At 43.3% G+C, this 23,664-nt stretch overlaps 1 protein-coding gene across 1 annotated transcript in view; it reads right to left on the bottom strand.

The window, feature by feature from the left end:
- Positions 1 to 23,664, bottom strand: part of bckdha (branched chain keto acid dehydrogenase E1 subunit alpha) — a 70,146-nt gene that overhangs the window by 32,271 nt on the left and 14,211 nt on the right. Inside the window, exon 2 of the mRNA XM_043680936.2 lies at positions 8,173 to 8,349. Within this exon, the coding sequence (XP_043536871.1) occupies positions 8,173 to 8,349 (177 nt within the window). The remainder of the gene's footprint in view (positions 1 to 8,172; positions 8,350 to 23,664) is intronic.

The following is a 23,664-nucleotide window of genomic DNA, read 5'->3' as shown; positions in this document are numbered from 1 at the left end:
AGTATTTTTGTGACGCTATTTGTGTCCTCAATCATGAAGACTGAGGTAACGTATTTATTCAACTCATCTACCACTTTCTGTTTTCCCAGTATTTCTTCCCCAGCTTTGTTCTCACATGACGCTATGATCACTCTAGCCCCTCTCTCTATTTTTATGATTTTTAAAAATTCTTATTGTCCCTTTTTATAGTACTTGCTAGTTTACTCCCAGGGTTTATTTTCTAACTCTCTTAAATGTTTTGGGTAATTATTTTTGGAAGAGCTCCAGAACAGTTTTATCATTGGTCATTATCTGTTTATGATGCAAAGCAGCAGATCTGAAAAACAGAAGAGTGACGCAGTATTACAAATTTCCACACATTCTGATAATGCTTCAGCTTTGAACTCTGCCCTTCCTGGTCATTCATAATTTTCCAAATTAATAATCACATGCAAGACGGAATGCTTGAAGTTATACATTCTGAAAACAATTAGGAAAGACATGTAGTGGTATGGCTGACCAATTAATAATTACATTGACAAAAAAACTAATAACTAAACAATTAATAATATAGGAATGTTCTTCAATCATAACTAGTATTTAGGTTTCTAGATGAGACATTACTGAATAGTGGAGAAATAAAATCACAATTCTGGCTTATTTTCAAAGAAGCCCATTATGACATTCATTCCATCTTTCCACCAGTCGTTCACATTCTTGGTCATTGACAGCACTTCCTTTTCAACACCTCTTATTAGCTGCTTTGAGGTTAATAAATAACAAGTGTACGACACTGGCAGGAGTAGTTTATAGGCACCTACCTACCCAGTCCCAAACACTAGCTGTTCCATAGGTCAGTCAATAAACCACAAGATAATGAGGGCTTGTAAAATAAGTAGTACACTAATCAAGACTGATTTTAATCAAACTGATGTATTATTTAGTCAAATTAGAGTGGCAAGGGAACCATATGAAAGAGTTCATTGGATGCACTTGGACAGCTTCCTGAAACACAATTTTGTGGATCCAACCAGGAATAGGGTATTTTGGATCTGGTATTGTGAAACGAGGCAGGTTTAATAAATTACATTGAAATGACTGCCATTGCTTCTGAACAGTCTTCTTTACTAAACTTTCCCTGTCCACTCCAGCCAACTTTACCCTCATTCCTATGTAATTATCCCTACTTAAGTTTAGCAGAGTTGTTTTAGACCCAGGTTTCTCACTCTCAATGTTAAATTCTACCATGTTAAGATTCTGTAACAAATCTCTTACTCCGAGATAATTTATTAAATCTGCCTTGTTACAGATTACCAAATCCAAATTTGCCTGATCCTGGTTAGATTCACAAGACTGTGTTCCAGGAGGCTGTCCCAAAACACTCTTTGAATTCTTCCTTATGGTTACTTCTGCTAATATGATTTGATTGAATAATAAATCAATTTGTTTAACATCAGTCTTGATTAGTATACTGCCTTTGTTTTACACATCCTCATTATCTCATGATTTATTCACTTTCCTACATAACAGCTACTGTTGGGGATCTATAAACTACTCCCTTCAGTATCTTCTTCCCCTTGTTATTTCATAGCTTCAACTGTATGACTCGATATGGATGCTATATCATCCAATCCTACATTAACTCTTGCTATTAACATTTTTATATCCCGTACTAATAAAGCTAGCCCACCACTTTTCCCTTCAGAGAAACATAGAAAGAAGGAACTAAAGTAAGCTATTTGGCACTTCAAACCTCCTCCACCATTCCATATGATCATGGCTGATCCACCAACTCAGTTTCCACATTTGCCTTATACCGTTGGAGTCCTTTGGCCCCAAGAACTATATCTCTCTCCTCGAAAACATTCAATGTTTTAGCCTCAACTGCTTTCAGTGGCAGAGAATTCCATAGGCTCACCACTCTCTTGGTAAAGAACTTTCTCCTTATGTCAGTCCTTAGTGGCTAATCTGTATCCTTAGACTACGACCCCTGGTTCTGAACTCCCAAGTCATCAGGAATTCTGTCAAGATCAGTCAGAATTTTTTCAGTTTCTATGATATCCCTCCCTCATTCTTATGCACTTCAGTGAATAAAGTTCCAGTCAATCCAGATGTCTCTTCAAATGTCAGTCCTGCCATCCAAGGAATCAATCTGGTAAACCTTTGCTGCATTCCTTCCATAGCCTGAATGTCCTTCCTCAGATAAAGAGTGGGGGTGCGTGTGGTGGCCAGTCGGGCGGGGTTGCGCAGCAGCTGGGTGGAGCGGATGGTGGGGGTGGACGGAGAGCGGGAGCTCACGTGCGTTGCTGCTGCTGCCGCTGCATAATCTCTCTGAACGGGGAGCAGACTTAGCAAGTGCTCGCTGTCTCAATCCTATTGAACGTGTGTGCGCGCGTGCGGGGGTTGGGATGAGGGGGAAGAGAGAGAGAGCTTCAGCAATGCTGCGAGTCCTCTACACACTAGTGGGTGTCTGCTCAGAAATCCTGAGACAGAGAGAGGGTGCAAGGGAGGCAGACGAAGGAAAAAGGAAACTTCAGAAAACTCCAAGCCCCAGAGGAGAAGCATTGAATCACTTAACCGAATAATCAATTATCTGAACGAAATAGTGCCCACCGATTTCGTTCAGTACTTTGTTCTGAATACTGAGGCATTTAAGTAAAGAATCATTAGTTTTAATAACATTTTATTTCTGATAACTCCATTTGTTTTTTTATTTTACACATGTACATTCTCAACTTCCTGTCCTATTCATTACCAAAAATAGTTGCCCTGCAATGCGTCATAATCTTTTTCTGTGTAAGCCTACGTATGCCCCTCCAGAATCCACCCCAACTCTAATTAGTTTAAAATTTCAATTGCCACGGTTCTACAATACTATTGTCTATTATTACCTGATGGCAACAAGGAAGAAAGATTATTCTTGATTTAGCAATTTAATCAGAGCAGTACCAGTTCAATTGACATGTGCACCAACAAATCCAACTGTGGGAGAGTGGTGGCTGTAAGAATTTGGGCGCCCTGATCTGGGACACTGTACCTTACACCATGTCTAAAGTATTTATTCTTCAGATGTGGGCATTGCTGGTGTTTACAGTCCATCCCCTAGTTGCTTTGTGCAGGAGGTGCTTCTCGAATCATTGTCTAACTGTTTGATACAAGTGCTTCATTGAATGCATACAAACCATTGTGAAACAAGACTGCTCTTTGCCTCAACAGTAGGTCTATATCCAAGATGCAGCTTCCCTTTCCTTCTGAGTAAGATCTCAGTGTCCCTGTTGACTCTCTTCATATGCATTCCCTGTTGTTAATCAAACAATGCTTATCGTCTATGCATCTTTTAACAACACAACCAACAAAGCAGTAACTTGGTGCACCATCTCACTTTAGAAGGCAGTTAAGAGGCAACTACATTGATGTGAAATTGGAGTCATGTGACCATTGAGTTGCATGAGTGTACAGAAACATGAAACGTACCACACACTGCAACAAGTATGCTGATTGTAGCAAGGCCAATTTAGACAGAATGTAGGCACAAATTGGGAAATGACGGCAGTCAGTCTTCCCTCCAGGGCATGACTGAACCAGTTGGATTTTTAACTGCACTCTGCCAACTTCACAGTCACGTCACTGCTCCCAGTTGTTTACTTTTGTCTCTCAAACCTGGTGGAATGTTAACTTGATTTTCCTGAATTAGCAGTCCAGAAACTGCATACCAGATCTGCCACTTGACACATCGCAAATCATTTGCATTTCAGAGTTTCGATCATTGTTAAACTTTGCATGAATATCTTGCCAGCATCATGGCAAGGGACACCACGTACACAGTGGCAGTGCCTATGGCAACACAGCCGATACCGCAAGTAGATTTCTGTATCAAAGAACAGGAACATCTGTAATATTGAGCAATGCATAAATATTGGAACATGTGCAGCCCCAATAAAATGTACTTTTCCCTTCAAATGTTTCAGATCAATTCAGCTCAAACCTGGGGTGGGGATTTGCTCACTTCCCTATGCCAAACACTTGGCGGTTACTTCCCTGGCCAATCCACTCCCAACCCCTCACTGTTTCCCTCCCACTCACCACCCTACTCCCTCACTGTTAACCAATCCTAGCAAGTGAGGGAGCTTGGTGGTGACTGACAGGGAGGCAGGTAAGGGTTAGGGTGGGGTAGCCAGGGAAACAGTGAGTGGGACAGCAAGCGTTCACTGGGTGCACAATGTGCTTAAGGATGGAGTGGATGCTGACCTCTAACTCTGGGTACACATTAAGATCACCTTCTGCCCCACATTTCACTTGCAGTAGAGTGGCAGGAGACACCCTGATTCCACTACCCACAATTGAAACAGAAAGCATCGAATGGAGCTGATTGGAATGGACGGAGACATTGCAATTTATAGAATACGTTTAATAGTATTTTCTTGATAGACCACACTCCGTTTACTGGTGAGAAGGTAAATAATCATTTTATCAAATATGTCCAAATCTAATATCTGGGAGGTTGGTCATGACATTTTTGCTGCGAGGAAAGAATCTATGACATTATAAGACACTTGTGCCATCTGGTGGTCAGTTGTCACTTCTCAGTTCAACAAATTTTACATTTCAACATATTCAACATAAATATTTCAGTAGGGGGATTAGAGTTCAAGTGATGCAATGTTAACTTAAAATGAGAATATCCAAACACAAACAGAAATTGGTAGAGAAATTCAGCAGGTCTGGCAGTATCTGTGGAGAGAAAACAGTTAATAGTCATAGAGATGTACAGCACAGAAACAGATCTTTCGGTCCAACTTGTCCATGCCGACCAGATATCCTAACCTAATCTCGTCCCATTTGCCAGCACTTGGTCCACATCCTTCCAAACCCTTCCTATTCATACACCCATTCGGATGTCTTTTAAATGCTGTCATTGTACTAGCCTTCACCACTTCCTCTGACAGCTCATTCCATACATGCACCACCCTCTGCGTGAAAAATTTGCCCCATAAATCCCTTTTAAATCTTTCTCCTCTCACCCTAAACCTTTGCCCTCTAGTTCTGGACTCTCCCACCCAAAGGAAAGGATACATAGACAAGATTTTATCAATGCCCTTCATGATTTTATAAACCTCTATAAGGTTACCCCTCAGCTTCCGACGCTCCAGGGAAAACAGCCCCAGCCTTTTCAGCCTCTCCCTATTGTTCAAATCTTCCAACCCTGGCGGCATCCTTGTAGATCTTTTCTGCACCCTTTCAAGTTTCGCAAAATCCTTACAATAGGAGGGAGACCAGAATTGCACACAGTATTCGCTAATGTTGAGTTCTTCCACGTGACTCGAAATGTGAACTCTTTTTTTTCTCCATGGATGCTGCCAGATCTGCTGAGTTTGACCAGCAATGTCTATTTTTGTTTGTTTCAAATCTGCGGCACGCACAGTTCTTTGTTTAGTTTTAACTGGGAGTTTACCAGTTGGGAGCAGAAGTAAGCCATTTCATGCTTCGAACCTCTTCTGCTATTTAATAAGATTGCAGCTGATCTGACTGTAACCTCAACTCCACATTCCTGCCTAACACTGGTAACCTTTCACCACCTTGCCTTCCAAGAAGGAATCTGCCTTCACCTTAAAAATATTCAAACACTCTGCTTCTAACTCTTTTTGAGGAAGTGAGTTCCTCAGTGGTACAGCCATGTTTGTTAGACGCTGCACAACAATCACCTTTCTCACCTACCCTATGCCACTAAGAGTGTTGCCACTACAAACAGTTTGTACTGTTTGTAGTGGCAACACTACAAACATGATTTCAATTCCCTTTGATACCTCTCCCAAGTGGCTATTTTCCACACAAGACTCTGTGGCAATTTTGCCCTAAACAGCTATTAAACCACAGTATGGAGGGGAAATACTGTTTGCACGTGAACAATTATCTGACAGATGTCACACTGGGTGATCAGGAGCAGAAGCCAGGAAACAGGAAGTCCTTAGCCCAAGAATGATGAAATGCATTGCTAAACCTTATTGCTGGGAACAATTAACTGCTTGGGTTACCACAATTCTGTTGAAAGCTTCTCACTGAGCGTGGCTTCAAGATGCTCCCAACGGTTAATGGGAATCAGAGGAAATTTCTGGCCTAGATGAAGGCTCACCCAGTGTAATGGACTGGGCCAGACCCCTCAAAATATTTGATGGAGGTAACCCAGACCTTAACTTTTTCTTATTCTAAAGGCAGATGTGAAGTGGATATTCCAGGTGGGATGCAGCTGGTCAAACCACTCAGCTTTAAGCAAAACAGATTTTATTTAAACACTACAGTTGAAACGCAACAAAGAAAACAGAATTTAGAATAACTTTACTGGAAAACTTAACTTGCTCGATACAGCAATTTAACTAAGGACCTGTTTTATTTTCCGTAACATCCCATAAACACACCCTTTGGCAAAAGGTAAATTCTAGTACAGGTATTTACAAGCAGGAGAGATTTCAGAGAAAGAAGTCAGTCAAGAATGATTTGCTGAAGCCACTGTAGCAGCTTCTGTTACAGCTACCAACAGCTTCTCTGCTACAACTAAACCAAACTAGATAAAACCTGAACTGGTAGAGCTGGCCACTCCCCTGCCATTGTTAAAGTAGATATTTCCAGACATTTCACCACCTCGGTCTTTATAACCTCTCTTGAAAAAAAAACCAAGGACAAAATAACCTTTTTAAAGTGACAGCATTGTCACAGCCAGCACAAAAGAAGGCGGCAGTTGTTGTTTGATGTGAGTGACCACAGCTGCAGGATATCACTGGAGGAGTTCTGCAGGCTAGAATCCTCAGCTCAACCACCTTCAGCTACTTCATCAATGACCCCCCTCTCTATCATAAGGTCAGAAGTGAGAGTACTTGTAGATAATTGCACAAGGTTCAACACTATTTGGAACTGCTCAGATGTTGAAGCAGTCCAAGTCCAAAGCAACATGACCTGAACAATATCCAGGCTTGGGCTGACAAGTAGCAAGCAACATTCCTACAACACAAATACCAGGAAATGACCATCCCCAATAAGAAAGAATCCAACCATCACCCCTTGACATTCAATGACATCATCATCGCTGAATTCCCCACTATCAACATCCAGGGGGTTACCACTGATCAAAAATCGAAATGGTCTAGTCATATAAATACTGTGACTACAACAGCAAGTCAGAAGCAAAAAGCTCACCTCCGGACTCCCCAGAGTGTGTCCACAATCTACAAAGCACAAGTCAGAAGTGTGATCAATCACTTCCTACTTGCCTGGATGGGTGCAGCTCCAACAACACTTTAAAAAAAACTTGACACCATTCAAGACATGGCAGCCTACTTGATTGATACCACATCCACAAACATCCACTCCTTCTACTATTGATGCTCTGTAGAAGCAGCGTGTACCATCTACAAGATGCACTGCAAAAATTCACCAAGGCTCTTAGGACAGTACCTTCCTTCCATACCCACTAAGACTATCATCTTGGAGGGAGAACAGCAGCCGACATATGGGAACACCACCACCTGCAAGTTCCTCTCCAAGCCATCCTGACCTAGAATTTTAATGCTGCCTCTCCTGGAATTTCCTGCCTACCAGCATTATGGGTCTACCTCAATAAAATGGACTACAGCAGTTCAACATGATAACTGACCAGCATTCTCTCAAGGTCAAAGGACTTCCTGTTTCCTGGCTTCCGCTCCAGATCATCCAGTGTGACATCTGTTAGATGAATGTTCACTTGTCCAACCTGCATGCCCACATTCCAGAAACGAACAGAAAATAAAACCTGCAGAGCTCAGTACTACTACAAGTCAATGCTATTATCCACTGGGCTGTCATGAGATAGCTTCTCAAGTCAGTTTACTAGAACTAACACTCCAGAACTGCAAAGATTGGAAATATCATTGCTTCGATTCCAGATAATATAATGCAGGAACACAACTGCAGTCTCACTAAAAGTATGTTAGTGGTCCAAGGACCACAAGTCCTGCATCCATGAGGAGTCCAGGCAGCAGCATGGTAGAATAAGGATCCATACACAAGTTGCTGTGACTGTAAGTCATCAGTTTGTCTATTGAGTAATCTGGTTTGAGATTTTCAAGTAAGTCGATCCTACACTTTTTGCCAATCTAGAATGAGAGTGGCAATTGCATGTTAAGGAAAACGACACATGAACAAGACAACCATGACAGCATATACCTTGGGGTCTTCGTCAGAATTCACGATCTGACCTTGCCGGTCCATCACCCGATAAATGGGGATACCAGATATGACATTGGGCTGAATGAACTCCAACTTGTCCACGTACTCTGCCGAGGCTCCAGGGAATTGGGGTTTCTCATCCAAGGGAGTGAACTGCTGCTGGTGAACTGCATGCTGAGGACAGAGAAAGAAGAGACCATCAGAAATATTGATGGAGAATCATGCCGGTTTACCATTAAATAAATGTTTATTAAAAAGATGACAAGACATACATCTCCACACAAAACTGTATTATATTTACTAGGGTATTAGAGAAAGTGGGATTATTACTTAATCATGTCTCACAAACTTGACTGAGTTTTTTGAGGAAATTACCAAAACGTTTGATGAGGGTACAGCAGTGGACATTGTTTACTTGGATTCCACATGTAGACTAATTCGTAAAGTTTGGTCTCATGGGATTTGGGGGAGCTTGTGAATTGGATAAATAATTGGCTTAACAGCAGGAGACACAGAGTGGTGGTGGAGGGTTACTTTTCAGACTGGAGGCCTGTCACCAGCGATGTTCTACCGGGATTGGTTCTGGCTCCTCTTTTGTTTGTCATTTATACAAATGACTTGGACAAGAAGAAAGACGACATGGTTAGTAAATTTGTGGACAACACCAAAATTGGTGGCATTGAAGGCAGTGAAGAAAGTTTTCTAAGATTATAAAGGGATCTTGATCAAATGGGTCAATGGGCTGAAATATGGCGGATGGAGTTCAATCTGGATAAATGAGAGGTAATGCATTTTCATACAACCAATAAGCGTAGGCTTTAACAATTAATGGTAGAGTCTTGGGTAGTGTTGTAGAACAGAGGGACCTAGGGGTGCAGGTACATAATTCTTCGAAGTTTGCGCCACGTATAGACAGTTGGTTAAGAAACTGTTTAGCATCTCTGTCTTCATTGCTCAGTCCTTTGAGTATAGGATTTGGGAAGTCACGTTGAGGTTGTACAGGACACTGACAAGGCCTCTACTGGAATATTGTGTCCAGTTCTGGTCGCCCAATTATAGGAAGGATATTATTAGGCTGGAGAAGGTTCAGAAGAGATTTATCAGAATGGAAGGTTTGAGTTATAAAGAAAGGCTGGATCGGCTGGGACACTTTTCACTGGACCATAGGAGGTTGAGAGGCGATCTGATAGGAGATTATAAAATAGATAGAGTTAACAGTAGTTGTCTTTTCCTGAGGATGGGGGCTTACCAGACTAGGGGGGATATTTTAAGGTGAAGGGAGAGAGATTTTGAAAAAAACATGGGAAATATTTGTGCATGGAATGAACTTCCTGAAAAGTGGAGGATTTGGGTACGATTACAATGTTTAAAAGACATTTGAATAAGGACATGAATAGGAAAGGTTTGCAGGGATATGGGTCAAGAGCAGGCAGGTGCGACTAGTTTAAATTGGGATTAGGTTTGGCATGGACTGGTAGGACCGAAGGGTCTGCTTTTGTGCTGTATGTACAAGTACAGAGTAATGCTATGGCACAGGAGGAGAGTGAAGTAGGTTAGGGTCACTGAAGCAGATTGGGAGGAGTGTGAAAATGGTCAGAATGACAGTGAACACCAGGAGCTGTGTGAACAGACCAGGATCATGGCAAAGCAGGACCGGGAGCAGTTGAAGCAGACTGTGAAGCAGCTAGAGATCGTCATGAAGCAGGTTAGGAGCGGTGTGAAACAGATCAAAAATCACACCAAAACAGACTGGATTTACTGTGAAGCAGTTCAAAATCACCGTGAAATACAATCAGAAGGACCAGAACCTGACTTTACCCAGCTCAGATCTCAAACTCAGATCTCAACTTAACAAATAACAGTGTTCATTACAATAGAAGCATGCACTATATTTTTTGCAGAAATACGAGTTCCTAAACACATACAGCCATAAAGCCAGACATTCCATGTTCGTTGTAAGTCATTAATTACCTCAGTGATCTCAAGTTTTCCAGGCTTCTAGTTAACACAATATTCCTTGGCTGACTTGTTTAAAACAGTTCTCTCTCATTCGCATCCTTTCTTTCTCTACCCCCACCCCCAAACTTCAAGCTTCCTTCACCAATTTCCTGCAGCCTGCTTCCCCACCCCATTCCTCCCGCAGCATCCCCCTCTTATCCAATCACCCTTTGCAAGCTCCCTCTCCTGCCCCATCACCCTACACAGACCCAGTAGATGGAATCCCTTCTCTTCTCTTCCCTTGCTTACTGCTGAAAGATTCAGTGATCCTATCAGGGGCAAATGTGTGATAGAACTAGCCTGTGATTGGAGGAGCAACTCTTCATAGATTCTATCTGCACTTCTTACAAAGGCAACTTCCCTCTGATTGGTCTTGCCCAGGATTGCATTTTCCTGGGTATTCTGGAAGCTTTATGGAATGAATTCCCCTACCTTTCCCTGCATTTTCAGCACCAGGGTTAAGAATGTCACTAAATGGCTGGAGAACACCTTAAAGAGGGACGGTGTTAGGCCAGAGGTTACGAGCAACATCGACACCAATGACACAGGCTGCTAGAACTGGTGTGTCAGACATAAGGAGCTGAATCAGGAATTAGCAAGCAGTACTCAAAAATAGTAATCTATAGATTCTATGTGCAAGAAATGGGAGGGATGGAACAGATGGATGCGTGGCTGTGGGGATGATGCAAGAGGGAGAGCTTTGGATTCTTAAAGACACTGACATCAGTCTTGGGGGAGGTGGGACCTATACAGTCTGGGCAAGTTGCACCTGAGAAAAGATGGACCATTTTGCATGTGGGTGATTTGGTCATGTTTGTGGGTGGATTGGGCAAACTAAAAAGGAATATCAGATTGTAAAGAACATTGGAAAAAGCTGGATACTGGAATATAGAAAAGAAGGAAACTGCCCTCTCTTCAATTGGAAAATTCGAATGCCAGGACATGTGTTGACAGATGACTTGTAGCTAGTCAATAACATGTACAAGAGATCAACAATTTACTTGATCAGTTGAACATTAACATTGCTTCACTGTAACAGACTAGGCCGCTGGGAGCTGATGACCGAAAGAAACGTGTTGTGTGGTCATTTGAAAGCTGGAGAATTCAAAGAAACATCTGAGCAAAGTGTATGGAACTCTATACTCATAACAGAACCTTCTCAAATGGCTCAGAACATATTATCATCAAATAGCATTCAACTCAAAACAGAACCAGTTAAAAGTAGAGGTATCAGTGCTCTAAAGCAATGCTCCACTACTGAGGTGAAAGACTAGTTCTATGAGAAGTTTGATATCATTATCAGCAGAATCTCTAAGTCAGAACATCTTCAATCGGTATAAATAGGTTGTTTTCTGGTTGGGCAGATAAACAGATGGCATGTCGCCAGACCAATGCTGGGGTCAGGGCCTCAGCGTTCCTGCAACTTATATAATGAACTTAGACGAAAGAACCAAAGGTATGCTTGCTACATTTTCTGATGATGCAAAAATAGGTAGGAAAGCAAGTTGTGAAGAGGACAATAAGAAGAAACACAATGATGTAGATAGGTTAATTGAGTGGATAAATATCTGGTCAATGGATTATAATTTAGGAGAATGTGTATTTATCCATTTTGGCCAATGGAATGAGATATGTTATTCAAATGGTGAGAAACGACAAATACAGAGGAATTTGGGTTTCTTAGTGCATGAATTGCAAAAGGTGGGTAAGTAGTAACAGCAGGTAGTTAGGAAAGTATTTATTGTGAGGGGAATTGTGTAAATTGTGAATTATGTAGAGATAGAAAGTAATGCTTCAGTTAAACAGGGCATTGGTGAGATCATAGCTGGAATACTGTGTACAGTATTGGTTCCTTTACTGAAGAATGGATGCAAGTGTGTTGGAACCAGCTTCGGGAATGTTTATCAGGTATAATACCTGGAATAAGCACGTTTTCTTCTGAGGAAAGGCTGAGTGGGCTAGGCCTGTTTTTGGTGGAGTTTAGAAAAACAAGAGGTGACCAGAATCACTTGGTTAAAACATACAAGATCCTGTGACTGTCCTCTTGACTGGCCTCTTGTGGAAAGGAATTTTCTCCTAGTAATATCTAGAACGAGGGTTCATTGTTTAAAAATGATGTGTTGCTCATTTAAGGTACAAATGAGGAGAAGCTTTTTCCTCACGGAGGGTTGTGTATGCTGGGAACTTCTTCAAAAGAAGATGGAAGGGGGGATCCAAGATGGCAGCAATCTAGGAAGATCACGTTGCAGAGCTCTGCACCACAGTGCAGCTCCCACCCAGCACAGGTGGGATGAACTTTTAACCCACCCTACCCTACAGGAAGGATGTGGAAGCATTGGAAAAGGTGCAGAGGGGATTTACCAGGATGTTGTCTGGTCTGGAGGGAAGGTCTTATGAGGAAAGGCTGAGAGACTTGGGTCTGTTCTCATTGGAAAGAAGAAGGCTAAGAGGGGATTTGATAGAGACATACAAGATGACCAGAGGATTAGATTGAGTAGACAGTGAAAGTCTTTTTCCTAGGATGATGACATCAGCTTGTACAAGGGGGCATAGCTACAAATTGAGGGGCGATAGATTTAAGACACATATCAGAGGCAGGTTCTTTACTCAGAGAGTGGTAAGGGCGTGGAATGCCCTGCCTGCCAATGTAATTAACTCATCCACATTAGTGGCATTTAAACAATCCTTGGATAAGCACATGGATGATAATGGAATAGTGTAGGGAGATGAGCTTAGATTAGTTCACAGGTCGGTGCAACATCAAGGGCCTGTTCTGCGCTGTGTTGTGATATGTTCAATGTTCTATATCCGGACCACTGCGATATCCTGGGACTCCAGAAAGGACGTGGAGTCCCAGAAAACTGTTAAAAATCAACTTACCTTGGTTTCGCCGTCCATGGCTGCCAAAGAGGGGAGGAGGAGAATCAGAGGCCGGGCCCGCGGCCCAGCCTGCAGCATCCTCAAACTTGATTTCTTACCAGGTCCTGGGGAAGGAGCTCATAAAATCTCGGGAGATGTTGGGTGAGCAGGTAGGGGAGAATCTGGCCCCGATCTGTATCATGCTGCAGAAGCATGAACAGCTGCTGAGAGTCCTGGAGAAAAGGACGGATGAGGTAGAACACAGAGGCGCAGTGGTGGAAGCTGATACTGGTTCCTCCATGGATAGGATCCAAGCCCTGGAGATGCAGGTACTTAATTTGCTTGACCAAGTTGATGACTTCGAGAAGAGGGGCAGGAGAAAAAATATTTGGATTGTTGGTCTGCTGGAGGGTAAGGAAGGTGAGTGGCTGGCGGAATTTATTGAGGACTGGTTGCCGAAATTCCTTAACTTGGGAGGCTGGAACGAGAGGCTTGAAGATCGAGAGGGCTCACCGGGTCATGGCGCAGAGGTCAGGTTTGGATCAACGTCCTCGTCCCCAGGAGAAGGTCCTGAGGGCTCTAGTTTATGAGGGCTCTAAGATCATGTTCTTCCAGTTCTTCTCAGAAAAGAAAATCCTATGATGGCGTCAAACAAAGACTGAGGGAGCTTGGGATCCAGTACTCTGAGGTACTCAGCAGTGCTTCTGATCACCTTAGATGGATCTGGACATATCTTTGACACGTCAGAGAAGTCAAGAGACTTTGTGTACAAATTAACTTAACTTAATCTGAACAATTTAGTTTGTACAAATAGTAGTGTTGCTTGCTTGTCTTTGTATTTTCTTTTTAAAAAAAAATGGCGTCCAGTCGGGGCTTTTTTTCTCTGTCTTTTTTATTGGCAATAATCTGGTCTAAACTGTGTTTGGTGGCGGTTGAGATATGTACTTTCAATTTCTAAGTTATGTTATAGCAAAGGATATAGCAAAGTACCTACCCATTTGTTTTCAAAATTTCTTTATTCAAGTTGCTATTCCATGGTGTATGTTCTTTCTTTGCTGCTCATGTTTGCGGTGCGACTCTAGCTAGGTGGAGGGAAATGGTTGGGATGGCTGGATGCCTACTTACGGGAAGTTTATGCTCGGTTCAGGTATTCAGGCCCAGGCTGCAGTATTGGCAGCAGGATGGGAAGTTGGGCTTCGGGGTGCGTAGGTGTCCCCTTTGGGCAAGGGGGTGATTCCCCTATTCAGCACCATTGACGCTTTATATGTTGGTTTTTATTTGGTTTTTGTTGTATATAGTCTTTGATAGCTTTGTAATTGTAGTGGTTTTAGTTTATGTAGTTTTTACGTTCGATGGATCTTGCGACACTACGGCTCGGCGGTTTGTGGTTCAAGTTCCTCCTCTCTGGAATCTAAATGTTACTACAGAAAGTTATGGCTAATGACTTGATTAAATGGTGTACCTGGAACATCAAGGGGAGTCACTCACCAATTAAGAGGAAGAAGGTACTTTCGAGTCTTAGAAAGGGAAAGGTGGATATTGCTTTGTTACAGGAGACACACTTGGATGATAGGGAGCATTTGAAACAACAGCAGAATGGCTTTGATCGGTTTACTTTTCATCTTTTAATACCAGGAGTAGGCAAGTGGCTCTACTGGTTCGGAGGAACCTCCATTTAAGCTACTAGAGTGTATTAAAGACACACACGAGAGGTTTGTAATTCTCAAAGCCCTGATAAATGGGGAAGAACATGGTGTTTTAAATGCTTATTGCCCTCCGGTCCATCCCCTCAAATTTCTGGTAGATGTGTTCTCCAAATTGATCAGTCTCGAGTCCTGGCATTAAAGGGGGAGATTTTAATTGTCTCATGGATCCCACAGTAGACAGGTTGCCCAAAGGTCCCCTGATACCCTCTGTAAAAACGAAACAATTAATGGATCTGTGTGGAGTTAGGGTTGGTGGACGTCTGGAGGCGTCTCCATCCTATAGGTAGGGATTTTATGTTTTTTTCCAACCCACACAGATATCACACCAGGATTAATGTTTTTTTTCTGACCCCCGTGGCAACCCTGGACTTGGTAGCGTCTTGTACGATTGGTAATATTACCATCTCCGATCACGCCCTAGTGTACCTGTTGGTTAAGATTAAGGCCTGAGGCACTGGCAAATGGATCCCTTTATCCTTAAGGATAATAAGCTTGTGGAGCACTTCTCTGGGGAATTTCAGGCATTCCTAGACATTAACTCAGGCTCAGTTAGTAGCCCATCTGTCCTTTGGGAAACTGCCAGAGCCTATGCCGGGGGTTAGTTATCTCCTACTGTACTAGTAGGAAGCGGCAAAAGGGCGAACAGCGACGTCTCCTCAAAGTACAGTTGAAAGCAGCCGAGAAGGCTTACTTTGACAGGCTCTCGTTGGTCAAGCTACAGAGGATTATGGCGCTGCGGTTTGCAGTGAATTCCGTGCTCACGCAGACAGCAAAGACGGAGCTTACTTTCGCAAAGCAAAAGCTATATGAGCATGGTGACAGACTGGGCAAGTACCTAACATATCTCACCAGGAAAAAGAGCACCCCTCAAGCCAGTACATCGATTAGGGAAGGGTCTGGGAAACCTAACATGTGATTCCAAAAAGATTAATGCAGCATTCCAGAGATTTTACTCTAAGTTATAACAATCTGAGAGTTGTGAGGAGGGGCGAGGCAAGATGGAGTCCTTTTTCAAGAATCTGGTGCTCCCGGGCATGATCCCAAACAAGAGTCTTTTCTCAATGCCCCCTTATCAGAGCAAGCTGCAGGAGGCTGTGAAGCAGCTTCAGAGTGGAAAGGTGCCCAATCCTGATGGACTTCCCAGTGAATTCTATAAGGAATTTATAAACATATTGTCAGGCCTGATGCTCAACATGTTCAACGACTCATACAGTCATGATCGTCTCCCGCCATCACTTATTCTTAAAAAAAGGAAGATCCTGGAAGACTGTGCTTTGTACAGACCCATCTCACTCTTGAATGTGGACTTCAAAATCCTCTCTAAGATTCTTGTGTTAAGGCTGGAGACTGTGTTACTTTAAATTATTAAAGAGGAACAGATGGGATTCATAGATCCTCCAATAGTGTTAGGAGGCTGCTGAATGTAATTCAAACATGTGATTAACAGTCAGTAGAGGGATTGGTGATTTCTCTAGATGCAGAGAAGGCATTTAACGGAGTTGAGTGGCCCTAACATTTTTAGGAGTAGCCGGCAGGGCTGGTCCCTTTCACCATTGTTTTTTTACATTGGTGATTGAACCATTGGCAGAGGCCATTCATAAGGATCCTGATATATCAGCTTCAGAAGTGGGGTCAAAATTACATAAGATTTTATTGCACGCGGATGATGTCCTCATTTTTTTGTCAAATCCAGCAATTTTGGTGCCTTGCCTGATACAATGCATCAGCACATTTGGCATCTTTTCGGGGTACAAGATTAATTTTGCAAAATCAGACACTATGCCTATGGGTGGTCTTACGAAGTTGCTAGGTCTTGAGGGCGAATATCGATTCCCATTTAAGTGGTCACAGAGGGTTTTAGGCAAGGTCATCACGCCAGTTCTTGATCGATTGCTCAAAGCTAATTTTGTTCAATTATTCGATAAAATCAAACAAGATCTTCAAAGACGGGAGGCGCTTACGGTCTCATGGTTAGGTCAGATAGCACTTATTAAGATGAATATTCTCCCCCATTTGTTGTACCCTATACGGATGCTTCTCCTGATTTTCGATAAGCAAACGTTCGGGAGACTGAACGGCTGGTTCAGCTCTTTTATTTGGCATCTTAATTAGCTAAACTGCAGTTGCCTCACAGATTGAGGGGAGTGGATCTCCCGGACATTAAAAACTATTAACTAAGCTTGCTTTTATATTGCGTGAGTGGTTGGGCTTGTGGGGATCTTCTTTCAATATGGTTAGATATCAAAACCTCTCCGGCAGGGTGGCCCCTTACCAGTTTGCTGCTTTTGGACAAAATTAGGACAGTTAGGGAATATTGCCATATCCTAATAGTTATCTTTACTGTTAAAGCACGGAGGGCAATTTGGCAGAGGGAAGGCAAAATTGGCAAAACATCTTCTCTTCCATCTATAGTGGGCATGTCGGGTTTTCAACCAGGGATGATAGATTCAGGATTCAAACATTGGGCATCTAGGGGTGTGTCTTGCATGGGCGATTTATTGAAGGGAGACACAATGATGTCCTTTGATCAGTTAGCATGAAAATACGAGCTAACTGGGACCTCTTTCGTTTTTTTCAAGTTAGGGATTTTAGGGATCCCTACAAATCTGACATAAAGAGGAGGGTGTTAAGTGGTAAGAGTACACTTTCTGTCAGCAATTGATATCATTAATTGTAGTGCACCCCCTCAGATGAGTTTGATTGACTCTGCAGGGTATGGGAGAGAGAGATATGCATTGAGGTCTCCTCAGAGGCATGGGAAGATTTTTGGGAAAATGCAAGAAAGATATCAATTTGCAATAGGACCCATGCTTTACAGTTGAAGATTCTCTACAGGGTCCACTTGGCTCCGGATCATTTATCAAAATTTAAACCAGGGGTGTCTTCAACATGCCCCAAGTGTAAGGTTGGTAAGGGCAATCTTACCCATTGTCTCTGGTCCTGTGGTAAGCTTCAAACTTACTGGAGCGCTGTGGCGGCTGCAATGGAGGGGATTTTGGGTGTAAGGGTGGAGAAGGACCCGATCTCTCTTCTTAGCCTGCCCAGTGTGCTCCCTGTAGATGTGCGTAAGTAAAAACTTTTCAACATCCTCACTTTCTGCGCAAGAAAGAATATCTTGTTAGGTTGGGTATCCGAAACCCCCCCAGGCCTGTCAGGTTGGCGGAAGATTGATATGGAGCATATCCCCTTGGATTTTCTCACCAGTATGGTACACCACAAGACTGAGAATTTCTATAAGAAATAGCAGCCCTTTTTGGAATACCTGGACACAGATTTATCTGCCACACTAACAAGGGCTTTTATATAGCCTTAACGATTGTGCTTTACAAGTCCAATATCCAGAGGGGGGAGTTGCAAACGTATGAATATGTGAAAACTAATGCTCTCGATATTCAAGAGAGAGTGTTTTGTTATTATTATTTATTTGTTTGTTATTGGTTATTATTTATTTAAGTAGTTAGTTGGAGCTTTTTAAATACATATATTTTTCTATACAGATTTATACATTTGTACAGGAGGACGGTTTGGATTTTTAACTTTTTTTGGTGTTCTTTGTATTGTTTTGTATTTGTTGTAATATTAAAAAATCAATTTTTCAATAAAAATGTATTAAAAAAAGATGGAAACAGAATCTTTGAATATTTTTAAGCAGTGGGAGACAGGGTCTTAAACAAAAGGGCGCTATCAGAGATAGGCAGGAATGTGGAGTAATCAGATCAACCATCATCTTTAGAATGGTGAAGCAGACTTGAAGAGCCTTCTCATGTTCCTAATTCGTATGTATATTCACATTTTAAAATCCTCGGTGGTGCATATCCCTTCTGCCTCGAACTACACAGTCTGTGAAGAATAAAAAAGGACTGACAGAAACTACTTTAGCTTTGCTGCTACCATGAGCTTTGAGTAACCAAACTTTTTTTCAGAACAAAATGTGCCATAAGGTGTCCTGAAGACATCCAAGATTCACTGACACCAACTAGATCTGTTCATCAGACATGACTTTCTGAACAGCTTGCTGAACACACATGATTGCTGACTGTGATGTCAGGTCACTCAACAGAGCAAACACAAAGTTCTGTCATTCAAAGCAGAAATGTCATCCTCATATCAATATCAGCCAGTCACTTTGTCTATCCAGATATAATTTAACAGTCTGTGACGCAACTGAGCAGATGTTCTCACACAACAGTGCAGGAAAAAAAAATGGAACATACTGAGCTGCCAGAGGAAGTGGTGGAGGCTGGTACAATTGCAACATTTAAAAGGCATCTGGATGGGTATATGAATAGGAAGGGTTTGGAGGGATATGGGCCAGGTGCTGGCTGGTGGGACTAGACAGGGTTGGGATATCTGGTTGGTATGGACGAGTTGGACCGAAGGGTCTGTTTCCATGCTGTACATCTATATACTTTGAGACAAAATGTACAATACTACACTCTCAAAATATGGTAGCAAGGGCAGGACAGTGTTGACTGATCTGAGGCTACAATCATTGTGCTGGAACCCGTCACTGAAACCAAGTGGTCCATTCTCGTATTCTAGGGAGAATGTTACTGAGGAGATCCTCAATACCATAATAATGCTGTCTTACTCTCATGGTAGAGTTAGATATAGAACCCAGTGGAGGAGCTTAGCGAAGCTATTGATATGTTTGTTTCAAGTCCTGCTTCAATGTTGCCTGAACTCAGGAAACTAGCACACCTGCAGCATCTCCACAAACTGCTCAGACTCTACAAGGGAGAGCATGGCGTCACAGGGAGCGTAGTGTCTCCCTGTTCTTGTATAGGGAGATGCAAAATTGTAACCCTGTACAAGTACAAGGGTGTCTATACTGACTGCAACAATTATGGAAACACCTCCCTGCTGAGCATTGTGGGAAAAGAATGTTGCCCTCGTCAACTGCATATCCAAGCTGAACACCAGTGGAAATTTCAGAACTGAACGATCTACAAGTGACATGACCTTTTCAGTCGAGCAGCTGCAAGAGAAGTGCTGTGATCTAATATATTGCCTTCATCAATCTCACTAAGTCATTTGACTATTTAAGCTGCTGAAGAAAACTGGCTGCCTGCTGAAGCTGCTCAGTGTGATCTCCTCTTTACCCAGTGAGGCATAAAGAGGGTCCAGAGAAAACAGAGGCCAGCAAATGACACACCCTCTCAGCTTCCTGTCTTCCTCTGCAGCAAATGCATCAGCGATGGCCTTGCGAGAGTGGGATTCCTGAGCCACACCAGGCAATTTTTATCACAGAGGTGACCACCATGGCACATTTGTGTGGGTTTCCTCCAGGTGCTCCGGTTTCCTCCCAAAGTCCAAAGATGTGCAGCTTAGGTGGATTCTGGATTAGTGGTGCTGGAAGAGCACAGCAGTTCAGGCAGCATCCGAGGAGCAGTAAGACGTTTCGGGCAAAAGCCCTTCATCAGGAATACAGGCAGAGAGCCTGAAGGGTAGAGAGATAAGTGAGAGGAGGGTGGGGATGGGGAGAAAGTAGCATAGAGTATAAATAGGTGAGTGGGGGAGGGGATGAAGGTGATAGGTCGAGGGGGGAGGGTGGAGTGGATAGGTGGAAAAGAAGATAGGCAGGTAGGACAAGTCATGGGGACAGTGCTGAGCTGGAAGTTTGGAACTAGGGTGAGGTGGGGGAAGGGGAAATGAGGAAACTGTTGAAGTCCACATTGATGCCCTGGGGTTGAAGTGTTCCTGGGCGGAAGATGAGGCATTCTTCCTTCAGGCGTCTGGTGGTGGAGGAGGCCCAGGACCTGCATGTCCTCGGCAGAGTGGGAGGGACAGTTGAAATGTTGGGCCACAGGGCGGTGTGGTTGATTGGTGCGGGTCTCCCGGAGATGTTCCCTAAAGCGCTCTGCTAGGAGGCGTCCAGTCTCCCTAATGTAGAGGAGACGGCATCGGGAGCAACGGATACAATAAATGATATTAGTGGATGTGCAGGTAAAACTTTGATGGATGTGGAAGACTCCTTCAGGGCCTTGGATGGAGGTGAGGGAGGAGGTGTGGGCACAGGTTTTGCAATTCCTGTGGTGGCAGGGGAAGGTACCAGGATGGGAGGGTGGGTTGAAGGGGGGCGTGGACCTGACCAGGTAGTCATGGAGGGAACGGTCTTTACGGAAGGCAGAAAGGGGTGGGGAGGGAAATATATTCCTGGTGGTGGGGTCTGTTTGGAGGTGGCGGAAATGTCGGCGGATGATTTGGTTTATGCAAAGGTTGGTAGGGTGGAAGATGAGCACCTAGGGCGTTCTGTCCTTGTTACGGTTGGAGGGGTGAGGTCTGAGGGCAGAGATGCGGGATGTGGACGAGATGCTTTGGAGGGCATCTTTAACCAATTGGGAAGGAGGCCATCTAGTGTGTTCTGTGGTGGAACTGGTCCTCCTGGGAGCAGATACAGTGGAAGCGGAGGAATTGGGAATACGGGATGGCATTTTTGCAGGAGGTAGGGTGGGAAGAGATGTAATCCAGGTAGCTGTGGGAGTTGGTGGGTTTGTAAAAAATGACGGTATCAAGTCGGTCGTCATTAATGGAGATGGAGAGGTCTAGAAAGGGGAGGGAGGTGTCAGAGATGGTCCAGGTAAATTTAAAGGTCAGGGTGGAATGTGTTGGTGAAGTTGATGAATTGCTCAACCTCCTCGCAAGAGCATGAGGTGGCGCCAATGCAGTCATCAATGTAGCGGAGGAAGAGGTGGGGAGTGGTGCTGGTGTAATTACGGAAAATCGACTGTTCTGTGTAGCCAACAAAGCTTAGGTAGATTGACCATTCTATATTGCCCATTGTGTCCAGGGGTGTGTAGGTTAGGTGGACTAGCCTTGGGAAAATGCAATTACAGGAATAGGGTAAGGAGGTGGGTCTGGGTGGGATGCTGTTTGGAGAGTCATTGTGGACTTCTTCGGCTGAATGCCCGGTTTCCACACTTGAGGGATTCTATGATGCTATGGTTCTGAAACGATCAACTTATGAGACAGGGCGTGCCAAAAGGTGGGAAACAGTAAGACATTAGTTGGGATCAGCCTAACAGTGAAAGTATAAAGTTCTTAACGAGGGCTCGAGAGTGTGTTACTGGGAAAGCACAGCAGGGAGGCAGCATCCGAGGAGGAGGAGAATTGACATTTCAGGCATAAGCCCTTCATCACTTAATTAGGACTGTAATGTATGTGCATGAATTTACTGAGTATGGTAAATATGATCAGCAAGTTTCAATCACAGATAGCCATGTGAAAATATGATGTGATGGCAATAACAGGCACATGCCTCACAAAGAGCAAGACTGGGTATTAAACATTCCTGACAACCAGGCAATCAGAAAAGGAAAGTAAAGAAGACAGGTGGCACAACTAATTGGGAAAATCATCAGAGAGATAGGATGTCCCAGAGGTATCAAGGACATTTCAATTTGACTAGAGCCAAGGAACATAAAAAAGTTCACAAGATATCAGAGCGGAAGTAGGCCGTTCGGCCCACTTAGCCTGCTCCACCATTCGGTCATGGCTGATATGCTCCTCAGCCCCATTTTCCTGCCTTCTCCCCATATCCCTTCAACCCATTACCAATTACAAATCTATCTAACTCCTCCTCAAATTTACTCACTGTCCCAGCATGCACTGCACTTTGGGGTAGCGAATTCCACAGATTCACAACCTTTTGGGAGTAGTAGTTTCTCCTCAACCCGGTTTTAAATTTGCCAACCCTCAGCCAAGAATGCTCCAAAAGAATAAGCATCCACTCCACCTCTATTTTATCCTTTTATTATCTTGATACATAATTTGATCTCCCCTCATTCAAAAAGACCTTGGAGTGCAGGTTCATAGCTCCTTGAAAGTGAAGTCGCAGGTAGATAGGATAGTGAAGAAGGCTTTCCTTTATTGGTCAGAGTATTGAGTACAGGAGTTGGGAGGTCATGTTGCGGCTGTACAGGACATTGGTTAGATCACGATTGGAATATTGCGTGCAATTCTGGTCTCCTTCCTATCGGAAAGATGTTGTGAAACTTGAAAGGGTTCAGAAAGGATTTACAAGGATGTTGCCAGGGATGGAGGATCTGCGCTACAGGGAGAGGCTGAACAGGCTGGGGCTGTTTTCCCTGGAGCGTCGGAGGCTGAGGGGTGACCTTAGAGAGGTTTACAAAATTATGAGGGGCATGGATAGGATAAATAGACAAAGTCTTTTCCCTGGGGTCAGGGAGTCCAGAACTAGAGGGTATATGTTTAGGCTGAGAGGGGAAAGATATAAAAGAGACCTCAGGGGCAACTTTTTCACGCAAAGGGTGGTACATGTATGGAATGAGCTGCCAGAGGATGTGGTGGAGGCTGGTACAATTACAACATTTAAAAGGCATTTGGATGGGTATATGAATAGGAAGGGTTTGGAGGGATATGGGCCGGGTGCTGGCATGTGGGACTAGATTGGGTTGGGATATCTGGTCGGCATGGATGGATTGGACCGAAGGGTCTGTTTCCATGCTGTACACCTCTATGACCCTATGACTCTATTCTTCTAAATTCCAGACAGTATAGGCCTAAACTATTCAATATCTCTTCATACGACACACCCCACCTCTCTGGGATCAATCTAGTGAAAAAGTAGTTAGTGTAATCTATAGACCACCTATTATTAGGAAAGCTGTAGGCGAACAAGCTTGCAAGGATGTTACAAAAAGTCACAACAATAAAGTTGTAATGATTTGGGTCTTTAATTACCAAATATGAACTGGGATAGTAATAGCAAGAAGGGCCAAGACCTTCCCTGCATTCAGAAGCATTTTCCATTGCAGTATATTTCCAAACCAACAAGAAAGTAGGCAGTGTTGAACTAGTGAGAATGAGCCAAACTTATCAAGTGTTAGTTGGGGAACATTTAGGGGCAGTTATCATTGTATTATAAAGTTTGGTTAGTTATAGAAAAGGAAATAGAGCAGTCCAG

The sequence above is a fragment of the Chiloscyllium plagiosum genome, unplaced genomic scaffold (assembly GCF_037043375.1).
Source record: "Chiloscyllium plagiosum isolate Xiang-an unplaced genomic scaffold, Cpla_swu_hap1 HiC_scaffold_47, whole genome shotgun sequence".
Classification (NCBI taxonomy): Eukaryota; Metazoa; Chordata; class Chondrichthyes; order Orectolobiformes; family Hemiscylliidae; genus Chiloscyllium; species Chiloscyllium plagiosum.
Note: the sequence above shows the minus strand (reverse complement) of the source record. Positions and strands in the feature narration are given on the sequence as shown.